The sequence below is a fragment of the Dicentrarchus labrax genome, unplaced genomic scaffold (genome assembly GCF_905237075.1).
Source record: "Dicentrarchus labrax unplaced genomic scaffold, dlabrax2021, whole genome shotgun sequence".
Classification (NCBI taxonomy): Eukaryota; Metazoa; Chordata; class Actinopteri; family Moronidae; genus Dicentrarchus; species Dicentrarchus labrax.
The window spans coordinates 20,730,230-20,744,320 of record NW_026136712.1 but is presented as its reverse complement, the minus strand read 5'-3'; the positions used below and the strand labels follow the sequence as shown (position 1 = coordinate 20,744,320).

Below are 14,091 nucleotides of genomic sequence, written 5' to 3'. Positions count from 1 at the left end.
TGCTGGCTCCTCTCAGCGGGGCAATTAAAGCACAATACACCCTAAATATCAATATTAATCCAGTATCATGTGAGTGCCTCAGGTTTTAATTTGACACCTTAATACTGGTGCGATTATTATGATACAGAATATTTTATTTCATGCACATATTTTTGGTTCAAAGAATGCAAAATCTCTAAAAGAAAAGTCTTTAATTTAGTGGAGCAGCTTGAAAAAGTGTCAAATATTCAACTATTATATTCTGATTTCCACTTTAGGGAAACATATGTCTTTATTAGTGGTGGATACAGTAAAAAAATCGACAGATTAACACAGTAAAAGCAGTTTTAGGGTGGATTTCCTCTGTATTCTGACACTGTGTTGCGTTCAAGGACTTCACTGCTGCACACAAACTGCGCATAACACGCAGTAAATGTTAAACCAGCGTCATCTGCTGGTCGTCCACTTACAAATCAATAAAATCTCAGGATGTTAAATTAAAAGTGTTTGTGGGAGCAAAGTGTCAAACAAAGACCATCAGTGTGGAAGAATTTAAAAAATGTTAAATGTTCACAGTGAGTCAAAATTATCAGATAAAAAGTCCAAAATGTAACTTTTAAAGTCAGAATTGTGATGTAGTAAATTAAAAATATTAGATAATAAGTCAAAATCACGAGATAAAAAGATAAACATTTTACATAAATCAAAATACTGAAACAAAAAAAGCCAAATTTTGAGATTAAAATATTTTTTTAATCTATTAATTTTACTTTCCAGTGAGCATAGTTTTCTATCAGGACTAACTTTTTATTTATTTTTTCTTTTACTTTGTCATTGGCCTCAACCTGGCTGATAACATTATGTTACTGGTAGATTTTCTTGGAAAGGCTCTTGTTCACCAAAGCATCAGTGATGAATATGATTATTCCAACATATTTCTGTTTATTTTTCATAATTTTGTAGTATAGCATTTTATAGTTATAGTGTAGTAGTCTTCTTCTCGTAAATGTAACTATCTTGAACTAAAGGAACATGGTGAAAGTCAAAAGTCAGATGTCATTTTCAAACACATCTTAAAGAGACTTGTTGCCATGGTAAAAATCTAAATGATCAGATAGATAGTCAACATTTTAACTCCCAAAATGATGAGATAGTTTGTTATAATTCTCAAATAAAAGGACCAAATTTATTATAAAATACATGATGTGATATAATTATTCCAAATTATGAGATATAAAGTCCAAATTTTAACTTCCAAAGTCAGAATTATCATGTAAGGTGAATAAATCTTTAAGATAACAATAAGTGAAAGCACCTATTAAGTCAAAATACTGAAATAAAAAGTCACAAATGTTTATTTTTCATAATTTTAAACTATTTGTTGTTGTCTGTTTAACATTATTCCTCTAAATGTATCTCTTGTAAACTACAGAAATATGTTGAATGTTTGAATTTTCATATAAATTCAATAATTTTATTTTATTTATTTATTTATTTTTAAATCCACCTGCGTTTTCGGTGACGTCAAACGCATCGGGACGTGGCTTGTTGCCATGGTAACCCCACAGACAGCGGAGAGACCCCAAACGTCTAAAGTTGAGCCCGTAGAGAGAATATAACGTTATATATAGTTATATATAGTTATATATAGTTATATATTAATGTAGTTGAGTCATGTCTGCTTTCCAAAGATACAGAAGCTTTTCGTTCAGGTCCTGGGAGGAAGAAAACAAGACAGTGACAATGTTTGAAGTGTTTAACGGGACGATGAGAGAGGTTTGTGTGCTGGCCAACCGAGCTAAAACTAACAGTGTCTTAAAGTCCTGTATTCAAAGTTTAAGGTTTAAAAATATACCAGTACAAAATGTAACTCCGATTAATGAGTGTTATTGATTATAACTGTTGATGCATTAAGAAGTAGCTGCATCACTTTAATGTTGCTCCGAATAATTGTGCTTAAATACAGTGCGTGGGTAAATGTACTTTCCACCACTGAATATTTTTTTTATATATATATATAAATGTATTTTATTTCCACCACTGAATATATTTTATATATATATATATTTTATTTCCACCACTGAATATATTTTATATATATATTATATTTTATTTCCACCATGAATTATTTTTTATATATATATTTTATTTCCACCACTGAATATATTTTATATATATATATGTTTTATTTCCACCACTGAATATATTTTATATATATATATATTTTATTTCCACCACTGAATATATTTTATATATATATATATTTTATTTCCACCACTGAATATATTTTATATATATAACGTTATATTTTATTTCCACCACTGAATATATTTTATATATATATATATTTTATTTCCACCACTGAATATATGACAGTGAAATGGGTTTTATAATGTTTTGCACCAACATAGAGGAGGAAAGCATACAAAATGTGCCAAATAAGTCTGTTTTTTATAGCCCAACAGTGTTTTTACACTCAGTCAGAGACCTCCTGACTCCACATTTGAATGACAAAAAGATTAATTAATACATTTTTATAGAAAATTCTCTGTCTGAGTGATAATCTGGTAGGTGAATGTGTGTAAGTGATGAGTGTAGATACAGTCTGAGGGTTGGATGACATTGAAATTGAGTTTTTTAGATTATCTTTTCAGACTAAACCAAAAGAGAAATAGTCTTTTTTGCTTTAACCCTTCCTCGTGTTCAATGCTTTGTCCTCTCCCATCCTCATATGTACAAGTCCTCCTCCTATTGGCCTCCTTCACCTGAAATACAAGGCTGTCCCGGCCGGGGATTGGCTCTTTACCGTGTGTATATCTGTAATTGCATCAGAGGGAACAATGGGTTTCTAGGATATAAGCTTTTATAAACACGGAGGGCTGCACACAGCTCAGTGCTCGAGCTGGGGACAAAGAGTGAGCGAGTAAGATGGAGGAAATTAATGCAGAGGAAAAGAAAGAGGAGGAAACTAGGACTAGTTTATTTCACCTGCTTATGGCAAAGAGGAAGGATTCAGACGAGGATGCGGTTCGTATTAAATTAAATAAAGAGGAGAGGAGTTATATTGCAGATTATGTCAGCTTTTACTGACTGACGCTAATATTTGAGAAATGTACAACCCTTTTTGGTAATGTTGCATTATGTGAGCCTCAATATATATTAAAATAAAGCCGTATAATTTAATATGTGATCTGTTTTTTGCTCCTGTATGTGTTTAATATGTGACACTCCGCAGGTGTTTTTAGGACTTTGTGTTGACACTCTTTTTTTCTTCGTTGTCTCTACAGAAGATCGTGCTACAGCGGCTGATAGTGATTGCTCGGCTCCCCCACCATCTCGCTGACAGGACAGAACTGGGAGGTCAGCCAGCAATTACCTTAGAGCTTCAAAGACCGACAGCACAATAGCTGAGTGCTTGATAATAAGGCAGCACTAGTTCACTGTCATTCTAATCAATGAACTAATCACCTGATACCAATTCAATGCAGTTTTCCTTGAAGGGGAATTCAGGGGAGATGAATGTTTGGATCTACGCTATTTTGCTAACTGTACAGTGGATTTAAGGGAAACCAACTTAACTTAAAATCACAAAAACATTCAATTCTGTCTAGCTTTCACACCTCGGTATGTTAATGAGTCTGCAGGGCGTCCTTTAGGAGCTTTTTGTGGTTGCTGCTGACAAAAATTAGAATAGAAAGCCCACAATAAAAGCCCCCAGGAAACTGTGTGTTGACAACAGAGCTGTGCTTTTATGTTGTCAGGCTGTTGAGTCTCTCAGCTGTCTGCTACTGACTGATACACTGTTCTGTTTGTTTGTTTTCATGCAGCTCATTATGAAAAACTCCACTTTCAGTTGAGCAAACAGTACATGTGGGATCATATGACCGGCCTGCTGTTAATTTATCCGTCCTGCCTGCTGCATATCATTGAAGTAAGTTTTACTGTAAATAAAAACTCACTGTGACGGTTTGTGATCTTGTATTTAAAGTTTTCTGTGTGACTCTCTTCCAGTCGTCCAGGGAGGTTCTGATTTCTGTTTTAAAAGATCTTCAAGAGATCCAACAGCAGCCAGAATGGTAACGATGCTTTCAATGTTCTTCAGATGAATATAATACATGATGTAGTGTTGGGATATAATGAAATTCAAAGTGCTACTCAAAGGTTTATTGTTAAAACAAGATGTTATTTGTGTTATTACAAATTTATCACGTTACAACAATATTCTTGTCAAATGTCATGTTATAACGTGATGTGAACGTATTGTTATAACATTAGATGTTTCTATATTTTCTAATCAAATGTGTTAATTCTGTTTGCCAAGGAAGAGCTACAACTTTAATACGTTTCTTCATACTGGATTTTGATAAGGTCGAAGAAAAGAAAAAAATTAATTAATTTTGCAATTATTAATATAATTATTACACATGCAGCACTGCGGGACGGGTAAGAATAGTACTTAAATACAATATCTAAAACAATATATACTTATAGTAAAATGTAAAAATAGAATATGGAAAATAGAAATATAATAAGATAATAAGAGCCTATATACAATAAAAATATATAAGAGAAGGTTAAAAGCTTCATGTTATAACGTGATAACTTTGTTAATCATTTGTTTTATTAAACAATATACTGTTTATCTTGTTATAATGTACAGAAGCATATTGCTGCCATGATGATTAAAACATATAAACTTTTTAACATGACGATTATAACATAGAAACTCCTTCTTTTGATGATTATATAATATTTATCTTGTTTAAACCTCAAACCCTTCATGTTATATAACATAATAACTTATTGTTATAACATGAAATGTTTAACGTTATAACATTATAACCAATACTGTTATAATGTGAGATTATAATAGTTATAAAGTTATCATATATTCTTATAACATGCTAAGTTTGTATGTTGTAATATTGCAGGTATTATTTGTATCATCATGTACTTACACGTGTACGTCCATATACATCCTCATGGGGTCATTGTAGAATAGAGAAAGGTCTAGAAGCCCCTTACCTTCAGCCTGTTACTGTTATACTGAATATGAAACCATACACATTATCTTTACATCCCTTTTTTTTTAGCTCCTTGCTGGAAGCTCCCAAGGTTGTGTTCATGGCACATAACCACCAAAGCAGGCTGTTCCAACAGTGGAGCTACAAGGTTTGCTTTTTATATTTTCTTCTGGTTATTGAGGTTACATTACGTTTCTCCTCTGCTTTTAATTTATGAATTATAATCTGTATGGATGCTTGATGTTGACTGAAGGTGCTCAGTGAAGCTCAGGCGGTCGGGGACACCGGGGCTAAGAGTCCTGAGGAGGAAGAGGAAGCGAGCACAGAGACTCTGGTTTGCACTGTCCTGTCAGCACTGCAGAAACTGAGTGAACACCTTGAAACGTCTAGGGTGTGTTTACTTTTATCTGTGTACAGCCTCTTTAGGGATTGATGAATGCATTTATTTCTGTTTTGGTCTGTTTTTACAACCATAAAATGATCCTGTCACTGTTTATGAAGTTTATGAGTAACACTGTGTGTATTAGGCTCTTCCTGGGTTAGTGCTGGATGAGACTCCGGAGCTGATCGTCTCTCAGGAGGTCCTAGAGGAGCTCTGGGCTCGAGATGAGCTCCAGACTCCACAACAACACCTACAGATGTACAACTCACCGTTAAACATCAGCATGGACTTTGGTGAGAGGCTTGAGATTCGTTACAGCTGACAGGAATAGATTAGACACTTGATGACGATTGTGTTAATGTCTGCGATGAATGAAGTCAAAGCTTCACAAAGTCACACTTTGCTATGTTGTATATTCTGATCAGGACAAGTTATTCGAAGCAGCTGCCTCACCACAGTTTAACTTTTTGGACAAAAGGTCAAAGGTAAGGACTCTTTGTGCATCTGTGTCCAGTATAAGACATGAAGTCTGTGGATACTTCAGGGACATTGTTACTGTTGGGTTTTCAGCCCATCGTCTTATTAACAACTATTACATGGAGGAAGGATTTATGGTCCCCAGATAATTAATTCTACTACCTTGTTGAGATTAAATGAAAAAAATACTGGATCAATTGATAAATTAATTTTGGTGATCCTCTGACTTTTCCTTTATAGTGCCATCATGCAGTTGTTTGATCTTTCTAACAGTTTCTTATCAATAAGCACTACAACCTCACTGAGGATGGCTGTAGACTCTTATTTAAATGTCATTCTTCATCGCCGTAAGCTCCACAAACAAAACACAACTATCTGCATGAGTAAATACTTCTAGAGGTGAGAGAATGTGTGTTTTTATAATTTGGGTGAACCAACCTTTCATCCCGTGTGATATTTGTTCTACATTGATTTCTCTTTTCTTTGCATGAAGCACAGCACGTTGTGACCGTGCCCACTGTATGTTGGAGGGTTTAAAGTGAAACTGTTTGCTGTAGTTTTCACACACACACACACTCTCTCACACACACACACACAGGATGGTTGTTTGTCATCATACAACTCTCCGCATGCCAGATGTATTTCAGCGCCGTCACCGTCACTTTAAACTTTGATTTACCTTCCAATTCAAAAATGTAATCAAATGTTTTATGCCTCTGCAGAATGTGTTTGGCCTTCCCTAAAGCAGCTCGGATGTGACCGAAGGCTTCCTAGCAGAGAGAAATCACTGCGACAGTTTTACACCAACATTTAATATACGACTGTAGCACTTCTTCTTTCTTTGGATTTTATATATAAAACTTTTTGAGTGAAACAACACAGTTTAGAAGAAAAAACACAGAAAATCCAAGTAATATAAAAACATTTTTAATAGTTTCAACATTCGGATGAGGTTAATTTTATTTTTATCTTACTGTACACTGTGTTCCACTTGGTGACCGGGAGATAGCATGTCCAAGAAAAGGCAGTTCCTCTTTTACTCCAAAACTTTTTAAAGCGTCCACAGCGTCACCACAGTTTGACACAAAGAACTTTTAAGTCTAAAAAGATTCTTTGATCACTTTATGTGTTCCCTTTTTATTTTGGCCCCCATTACTTGGAACTTAAACTTAAGCAAAAAGAAAAAAAAGAACAAGAGAGATGACTGGAGATGTATTTGCAATGGCTGCATGCACCACAGTGTAATCGACAAACATTATGGGTAAAAACAATCCTGAATGCAGCACTTTGTTTTCGTTGTTTGCTGTATGATTTCAGTGTATTTAGTCAGATAAAAGCGCAGTAATCTGGGCACAAACTGTTTTCTCTCCCATCATGTTAGCTGAAGATTTTTGATTTGTGCTTTCCTTATTTGCTATAGATACAAAAGGGTGGATCGTACCGTATTAATGGATCACACGGTGGAAAAACAAACAGTGAATCATGAATGTCTCAAACAAACTGTTGGCAGAATCGATGGAGAGTTTGAATAAAAAAACAAAAAGTTCAAGGGCAGCACTGAATCTTCTTTTATAAAGGTCGATCTATTCACTTATAAAAAATAAATACAAGCACATTTATATAGGACCAAAGATGAGACATATTTCATAGGCATGGTTAAAAAGCATGCTGCTGAGTTTCACACAGGACAATGTCGAATCAAACACCCCCTCCTTCCCTCCCTCCCTCTCCCCTCCCTCCCCAAAAATTGGTCATAACACACTCAAATACCCCACCACCCTCTTTTACTTGAAACTATGTCCACAACACATACAATCCGCTTTTATCGCGACCTATAAGGTGAACATCGTCTATCACCAGTACATTCCACCTACTCGTAAAAAAAAAAAAAGGCCTTCGTATTTTAGTGCTCAAAGGGCATGCTTGCAAAAAGCTGTAATACTGGAAACTGTCTCTGGAATCTCTCCGCGACTGTCTCTGTTTGACAGGGTTACTGTTAATAAAGTTGTGTTTGATGAATACTTTATGTACAAGCCTTAATCTGAAACCCTTTTAGTACAAAACGAAGAGCAGCACATTGTAACACAGAAAAATCCAGACAAAGACAGGACAGATCATTCAACTCATCACAGCCAAATTGTAACAATAACTTTTCTTTTTTTTAAGAACTGTTTTGTGGTCAGCGTGAAGTTTTTCTTCAAAATTTTTAAACAATAAATACTGGAGATTGCATTTAATGCTGTATGCATTCAAACTCAGCTGGAGGATCTTTTTGAACCCAGTAATTGGTATGGTTTGTAACTGAAACTGTTTAGATTAATAGATTATTTGATTGACAGAAAATTAATCAGCAACTATTTTGATGATTTATTAATTGGTAATCATAGTTTTTTCAAGCTTAAATGCCAAAACAGCTTCTATATTGTGAGAATGTACTGCTTTTCTTTGTCCTATGTGAGAGAAAACATTGTAATTTTGACTGTTTTGCACAAGGAAATCGTCTTCCGACATTTTATCAACCAAATGATTAAGAAAATAATCAGCAGATTAATTGATAATGAATGTTAGTTAAAGCCCTAAATTGTAGAAAAGTCACATTCTTCTTTTAAACTGTTTTGATTCTGTAGTTTTTCTGCTTGTAAAAACACGTTTGTATGTTCTAATTTTAAAATTAAAACGTTTAAAACTTTAATATCTATCTTATATTTATTATGGGGGACTGTACAGATGCTTGTTTCCAGTCGTGTTGTGGAACCGAGGAGATTCATTATCTGCTGTCGATTAGTGAAACTAAGAGACAGCGATGCAGCAGTTTTCTTGCAGAGTCTCTTTTAACCTCTTAAACCCTGCTGGATCTTACGATTGATCCACCATTACAGCCGCAGGTTGAGTGGACAAACATCGTGCAAACCCACAGAAAATAGAAGAAGTATCAAATCTGCAGGTTGAACTGTGGGAAAATGTATAAAATGATGCACAATATGTGGAATTCTCGTGTTGGAACAAGCAAATACGGATTAAAAACGCAGAATTATTAAACACTTAAAAGGTAAAATCAGGGTTCAAGAGGTTAAATCTTCTGCAACATAAGCACAATCAGCTGTTTTTATTTAGAAAATCTACAAACTAGATTTAACCTTGAGCCTACGACAGCGCCACGAGAGCTACTGTACCATATAAAGGTTTTACTGTGCGAGCTCTACTTGATGTTATTTTTTGTGAATGTGGCATTATTGTGCTAGAACCAGCAACATTATAATATTATATGTACAGTATAATGTTATAATGTTCACTGGTATTTTATATTTTTCAATACAGTATTTTGTATATATCTATTTATATATATCTATTTATATATATTTAAATTTCTTCCCCTGTCAGTATATACAGAACGTGTATGTACAGACGCTCCAGTATTTACACAAGTCCTGTGAATGATATTTAAAAGAAAGAGAGAAAGATGGCAGAGCAGCACAGTGGCTTTGAGGCCATGTGTAGTGGATGTTCAGGACTGAAAGGAAAGTTTTACTAATCTGGATAGGTCACAACGAAACCCACCACCAAGGCAAATAACAAACTGCTGCTGTCGAATGCAAACCTTGTTACTCCAGTTTTATTGATTTTCAAGTTTTTCCTCTTTTAAACTAAAACCTCTAATTCCTGAAAAGGTTTCGATGCGACAGCAGGGAAATTCTGGTCCCATATTTGAATGCTTTTTTTTTTTTTTCTTTTGCTTTTTTAAATCCTCTGATGAGATTTATATGTAGTGGAAACAATCACAACTCTTCAGACCTAGTAAAAAGTACTCAGAAATATATCTGTATAAATACTCTCATCAAAATAAACACATATACACATATCTTTGCACTTGCTTCTGGTTCACCGATATAGACCAAAAAATATCAGCATCATCAGACAGGGTTCCTATAAACCGCGACGGGGAGGTGGCTGGAACTGAAGCGGCACTGGCAGAAAAAGAGGTGTGCTTGTTTTGCCACTGGGGCTGCAGTTTGTTTTTGTTTTTGACAAAAATAGCACCTGTTTTTCTGTGAGTGTGAATGTCTCCAGTTCTTTGTTATATATGATATGATATGATGTTGTTATACCTCAGGGCAGGAGGACAAACTCTTGTGCCTGCATGCTCTCGCTCAGCTGAGCTAGCACTTCAGTGACGGCTCTTCTCAAGGTGTTTGTAACAGGTCGACCCATGTGGAGCCTGGAGTGTGCCATCGGAGTCATTATGGAGCTCTACTTTTAATTAGGATATTAAAATAATCTGATAACTACAAAAAATATGATTAATTAGCATTTAAAAGCAGCTATAATTGATATTTTTATAGCACCTTTCAGCTGGTTGTTTTGCACCGTTTTCACACTGTTGTTTTATGGCACAGCAGGCAGCTGTTTATAGACAAAAGGCTCTGAAAACCTGCTGAGCACACAGACAAAAGTTAGCATCGAGCTAATGAAGCAACTAAAGAGACAGCTGTTTCACTCAAGAGGTGTTAGAGACCAAAACAGCTAAAAGGCGACAATATGTCAGTGTTTACACCTTGTTTTATTTGCTCCCAAGCAGTGTTGGGAAAGTTACTGAAAAACACTAATTAGTTACAGCAACTTCTCTTAAATGTAATTGAATTACTTTACCAATTACTGCCTATAAAATGTATTATTTACTAGGTAAAGTAACGTTTTGTGTTACTTTTAAATGATTCAAGTCTCTCATTAACGCACACAGCTGTCTATTATATTATTTTAGTGTTGCTGTCACAAATGTATCTAGCTATTAATACTCCCGACCACCAGAGGGCAGCGACGAGTAACATACTGCTTGTAAACTACACTTATTGTAGTAGACAGGAGGATTACCGTAAGGTCGGTGATGTTAGACATAAACAAGTAAATCAACTGTCTGCAGTTGTTCACTATTTTCAGGTACATTTAAATTTCATTACATTACTAGTTTCCACCAAAAGTAGTGGAATTACAGTAACTTTAATGTCTTCCTATCATATTCAATCTAGTTATTAATTTGTTTCTTGCTTTAATATAATTTAAGGATGCTTCTTTGTAATTGTTAGCAGTATGACATCTAAATATTAAAGGTTCCCTCTGGAGTTTTTGACCACTAGTAGCGCTACTGAGCAACGTTTTACGGCTTTTTCACCAACGTACAAGAAGCAAAACAATAATAAACAGTAAACAGTTCGGCTTTGCAAAAGTTCTATGAAGAAGGAAATGAATTCAAAACAATTGTTAGAGCTAAAGGATTCACACAATATGCTTTGGTGACAAACACTAAAAATAACTTTTTGTTCGTTTACAAGAAAACTCCACAGGACACCTTTAAATAAAGTCCAACCCACAGAGGAGCAGCAGGAGCTCTGTTAGCAGCAGCTGTTACGTTTTGGCAGAAGGGCGGCCAATCAGAGCTCCTGCTGCTGCTCTGTGGGTTGGACTCACTTTAATTATTCATTTAAGCAAATGTTCTGGTGGCACACTCCAGGCACCGTAGTACCAAACCTGCACATTGTCGTCTCTCTGTGGATTCAGCTCCCCGTTCCTGAAACTCAAATTACTCCTTACTTGACACAGAAAAATGAAAAATCCCACGCGACTTTGCTTGCTGCCAAAATAATTATGTGTAATCACATGGAGTTTTTCATTTCCCGGCATACTGGACCTTTTTCCCCACTCCAACCTTTCCATTTTGTACCTTTCATAAATATCTCATATATTTAATAGCTCCCTGACAACATCAACTATATTCTATCTGGAGGAAATGGTTCCTTTATAGCTCTCCTGTAGATACAAAATAGGATCTGATTTGATTTATAGTGTTAATTGTATCATATATTCTGGAAAATGTACAGTATAAACAATAAATATTCAGTGATTGATATCCTGATTGAATGCAAATACAGAGAAAAATGTGATTGGGTGTTAACCTCTTTGCAAACCTGGTAGTTATTTTTCCTAAACGTCTAAAACATGCATTCCTGTTTAGCTCCACGACACCAACAGTGCAACATCATAAAGTACAGTTACCAAACACATAGAAAACACACACACACACACACACACACACGCACGCACTTCCACAACGACATACTGGCACACTCACAGTGAACGCTCAGGTGGGACAGAAATTCGGGGGGGTTGTTGCCACCACATACCAGAGCGAGGCATTTTTCAACTGACACCCCTGAGGAATGGAGGAGGAACTCGAGATGGGAGATAAACATTGAGAGAAAGAAGAAGAAAAGTGTTGGCAGGAGAGATGTACAGTACTGTGTTCTTCTTCCTCTTCTTCTTCCTTCTTAAATTCACTCACGAGAAGCAGCAAAAAGCGCTACTCCCAGCAGCCTGTTTCCAGTCTCGTGTGTGAAGTTAAAGGCAATATTGCAAGTGAATCAAAATAAGGCCAAAAATAAAAAATAACATTAAATAAAATTTTTTAAAAAATGTTTCCAGCCAACGTAAAATGTCAAATTGTGTGTTTGATCAGAAGTCCCCTGACAACCCTGTCGCTAACACCTCCTGTACGTATCTTTTAGGTGCATTCACCGCATTTTTTTGTTGTTATTTTCTAGAGTTTTAACAAGCCGACCCCTCTGGATCGAGTGGTGTGGCGATGAGATCCAGAGTGAGTGAAGAGTAAGCCAGCTGGAGAGGTGAAAGGTCACTGAATGAGTGTGCAGGGGTGCAGCAGTAGCGTTGGGTTTCGTTCAATCAGCCGGTGGGCGGGCAGGCAGGGAGGTGGAGGTGGGTGGGGGAACTCAGTGGCGTCATAGCACTGTGCTCTCGGACTCTTCCTCCGACTCCGCTCTGTTGCTGGTCGACTCGAGCAGTGCCACTGAGTTCCTGAAGGGGGAGATACCGTCAAAGTCAAAAATACCGTCCAGTTCCACGTTAATGATGGGGATGTCCAGGTTGCAGAGAGAATCTGGCAGAGCACACACACACACACACACACACACACACACACACACACACACACAGACAGCATGTGAAGACAGGGAAAGTACAAACACTGTAGATTTGGGTAAAATAAAAGTTGTAGAGTGAAACAGATCATTCCAGATGTGGTTTCGTCGACGCTGGATGATGTTACACACAGCATGTGGGTCATCATAACTTCAAACCATAGTTACAGTATGAGTAAATTAAAAAAACGCACGATAGGGATGCACGATACAAAGATAACCTGCATGGCCAAAAGTATGTGGACACCTGAACGTTTATATCTTATTTATATTCAGAACTACGAGTGTTATTCTGCAGCTTTAACAGCCTCCACTCTTCTGGTTTCAGGTTTTACAGCAGATGTTGAAGCTGGCTGTGGGGATTTGCTTCCCAGTCAGCCTCAAGAGCATTAGTGAGATCCAATACTGATGTTGGGTGATGAGGTCTGGCTCACAGTCTGTGATCCAGTTCATCCCAGAGGGGCTGGATGTGTTTGAGGTCAGGACTCTGTGTAGGCTGGTTAACATCTTCCAAACCAAACTGGGAAAACCAGGAAATACACTGGTTCCCAAGCTTTTTCCTGAAGGGAGGCCTTTTCTATCATTAAGTAATGTATTTTATGAATATTTCACATTATATTCAATGAATAATAGCAGCACAGAACAACTGATAAACTGAACAATGAATCCAAATACACAATAACTGCAGGAAGTTTCTGTAAATGATGCGATTTGGATGAATTTTGATCAGATTATTTCCAGTGCATACTGATCGGAGATGAGTTTTACTGATATTTTTAGTAACTTGTTATTAAATTCTCCATCTGCATTATGTATTTTTTATATTTTTGAACAATCAAACATACTTAATGTTTCCTTCACATTGTTCTATTAACTCTGGCTGTTTATCAGAGAGTGAAGGCTCTGTGAATACAGCTTGTGATCAGGTCTTCAAAGTTTAGAACTAAAATGACAAGTTAAAAATAACAATTTAATTTCACAGAAATGAATGAAATGCTGAGATATAGACCTGCTGTGTATATTATTTACATTTTCTTACACCATGTGAAGCTTCAGCGACCCCTAGTGGGGGTCCTGACCTCCAGGTTAGGAACCGTGTATGCTGCATCATTAAGATTTCCCTTAATTTGAACTAAAGGTCCCAAACTAAGAAAATTCTGAACAAAAGTACACTAAAGTATGTAACTTAGGGGTGTCCGCATACATATTTCTGGCCAAGTTCATATGTAGGATAAACTATTTC

The 14,091-nt window shown here is 36.2% G+C and overlaps 2 protein-coding genes across 10 annotated transcripts in view; one reads left to right on the top strand and one right to left on the bottom strand.

Annotated features, from left to right (window-relative positions):
• The first annotated feature begins 1,553 nt into the window (after positions 1-1,553).
• LOC127373260 (testis-expressed protein 47) lies at positions 1,554-7,411 on the top strand. Of its 2 annotated transcripts, none has more exons than XM_051417586.1 (9): positions 1,554-1,755; positions 3,267-3,339; positions 3,807-3,910; positions 3,991-4,055; positions 5,073-5,151; positions 5,257-5,394; positions 5,531-5,678; positions 5,811-5,870; positions 6,585-7,411. In XM_051417586.1, the coding sequence occupies exons 1-8, from the start codon at positions 1,654-1,656 to the stop codon at positions 5,846-5,848; spliced, it is 747 nt and encodes a 248-aa protein (XP_051273546.1). In that variant the 5' UTR covers positions 1,554-1,653; the 3' UTR covers positions 5,849-5,870; positions 6,585-7,411. The 2 variants fall into 2 exon arrangements, with proteins under 2 accessions (XP_051273546.1, XP_051273547.1); XM_051417587.1 differs by lacking the exon at positions 1,554-1,755 and adding an exon at positions 2,830-3,006.
• A 1,054-nt stretch (positions 7,412-8,465) lies between these two features.
• The window catches only part of LOC127373258 (rho GTPase-activating protein 44), an 84,153-nt gene continuing 78,527 nt past the window's right edge, over positions 8,466-14,091 (bottom strand). For 7 of the 8 annotated variants that reach the window (XM_051417580.1, XM_051417578.1, XM_051417581.1 and 4 more), the window contains one exon: positions 8,466-12,808. In XM_051417580.1, coding sequence (XP_051273540.1) covers positions 12,651-12,808 — 158 coding nt within the window. In that variant the 3' untranslated portion in view covers positions 8,466-12,650. The remainder of the gene's footprint in view (positions 12,809-14,091) is intronic. The other variant, XM_051417582.1, reaches the window with a different exon arrangement.

Excerpts from the sequence above, each read along its gene's own strand:
- LOC127373260 (XM_051417586.1), top strand. The coding sequence starts at position 1,654 with ATGTCTGCTTTCCAAAGATACAGAAGCTTTTCGTTCAGGTCCTGGGAG. Across the intron at positions 3,340-3,806 it reads TGACAGGACAGAACTGGGAG|CTCATTATGAAAAACTCCAC; the intron begins GTCAGCCAGCAA and ends GTTTTCATGCAG. Across the intron at positions 3,911-3,990 it reads GCCTGCTGCATATCATTGAA|TCGTCCAGGGAGGTTCTGAT; the intron begins GTAAGTTTTACT and ends ACTCTCTTCCAG.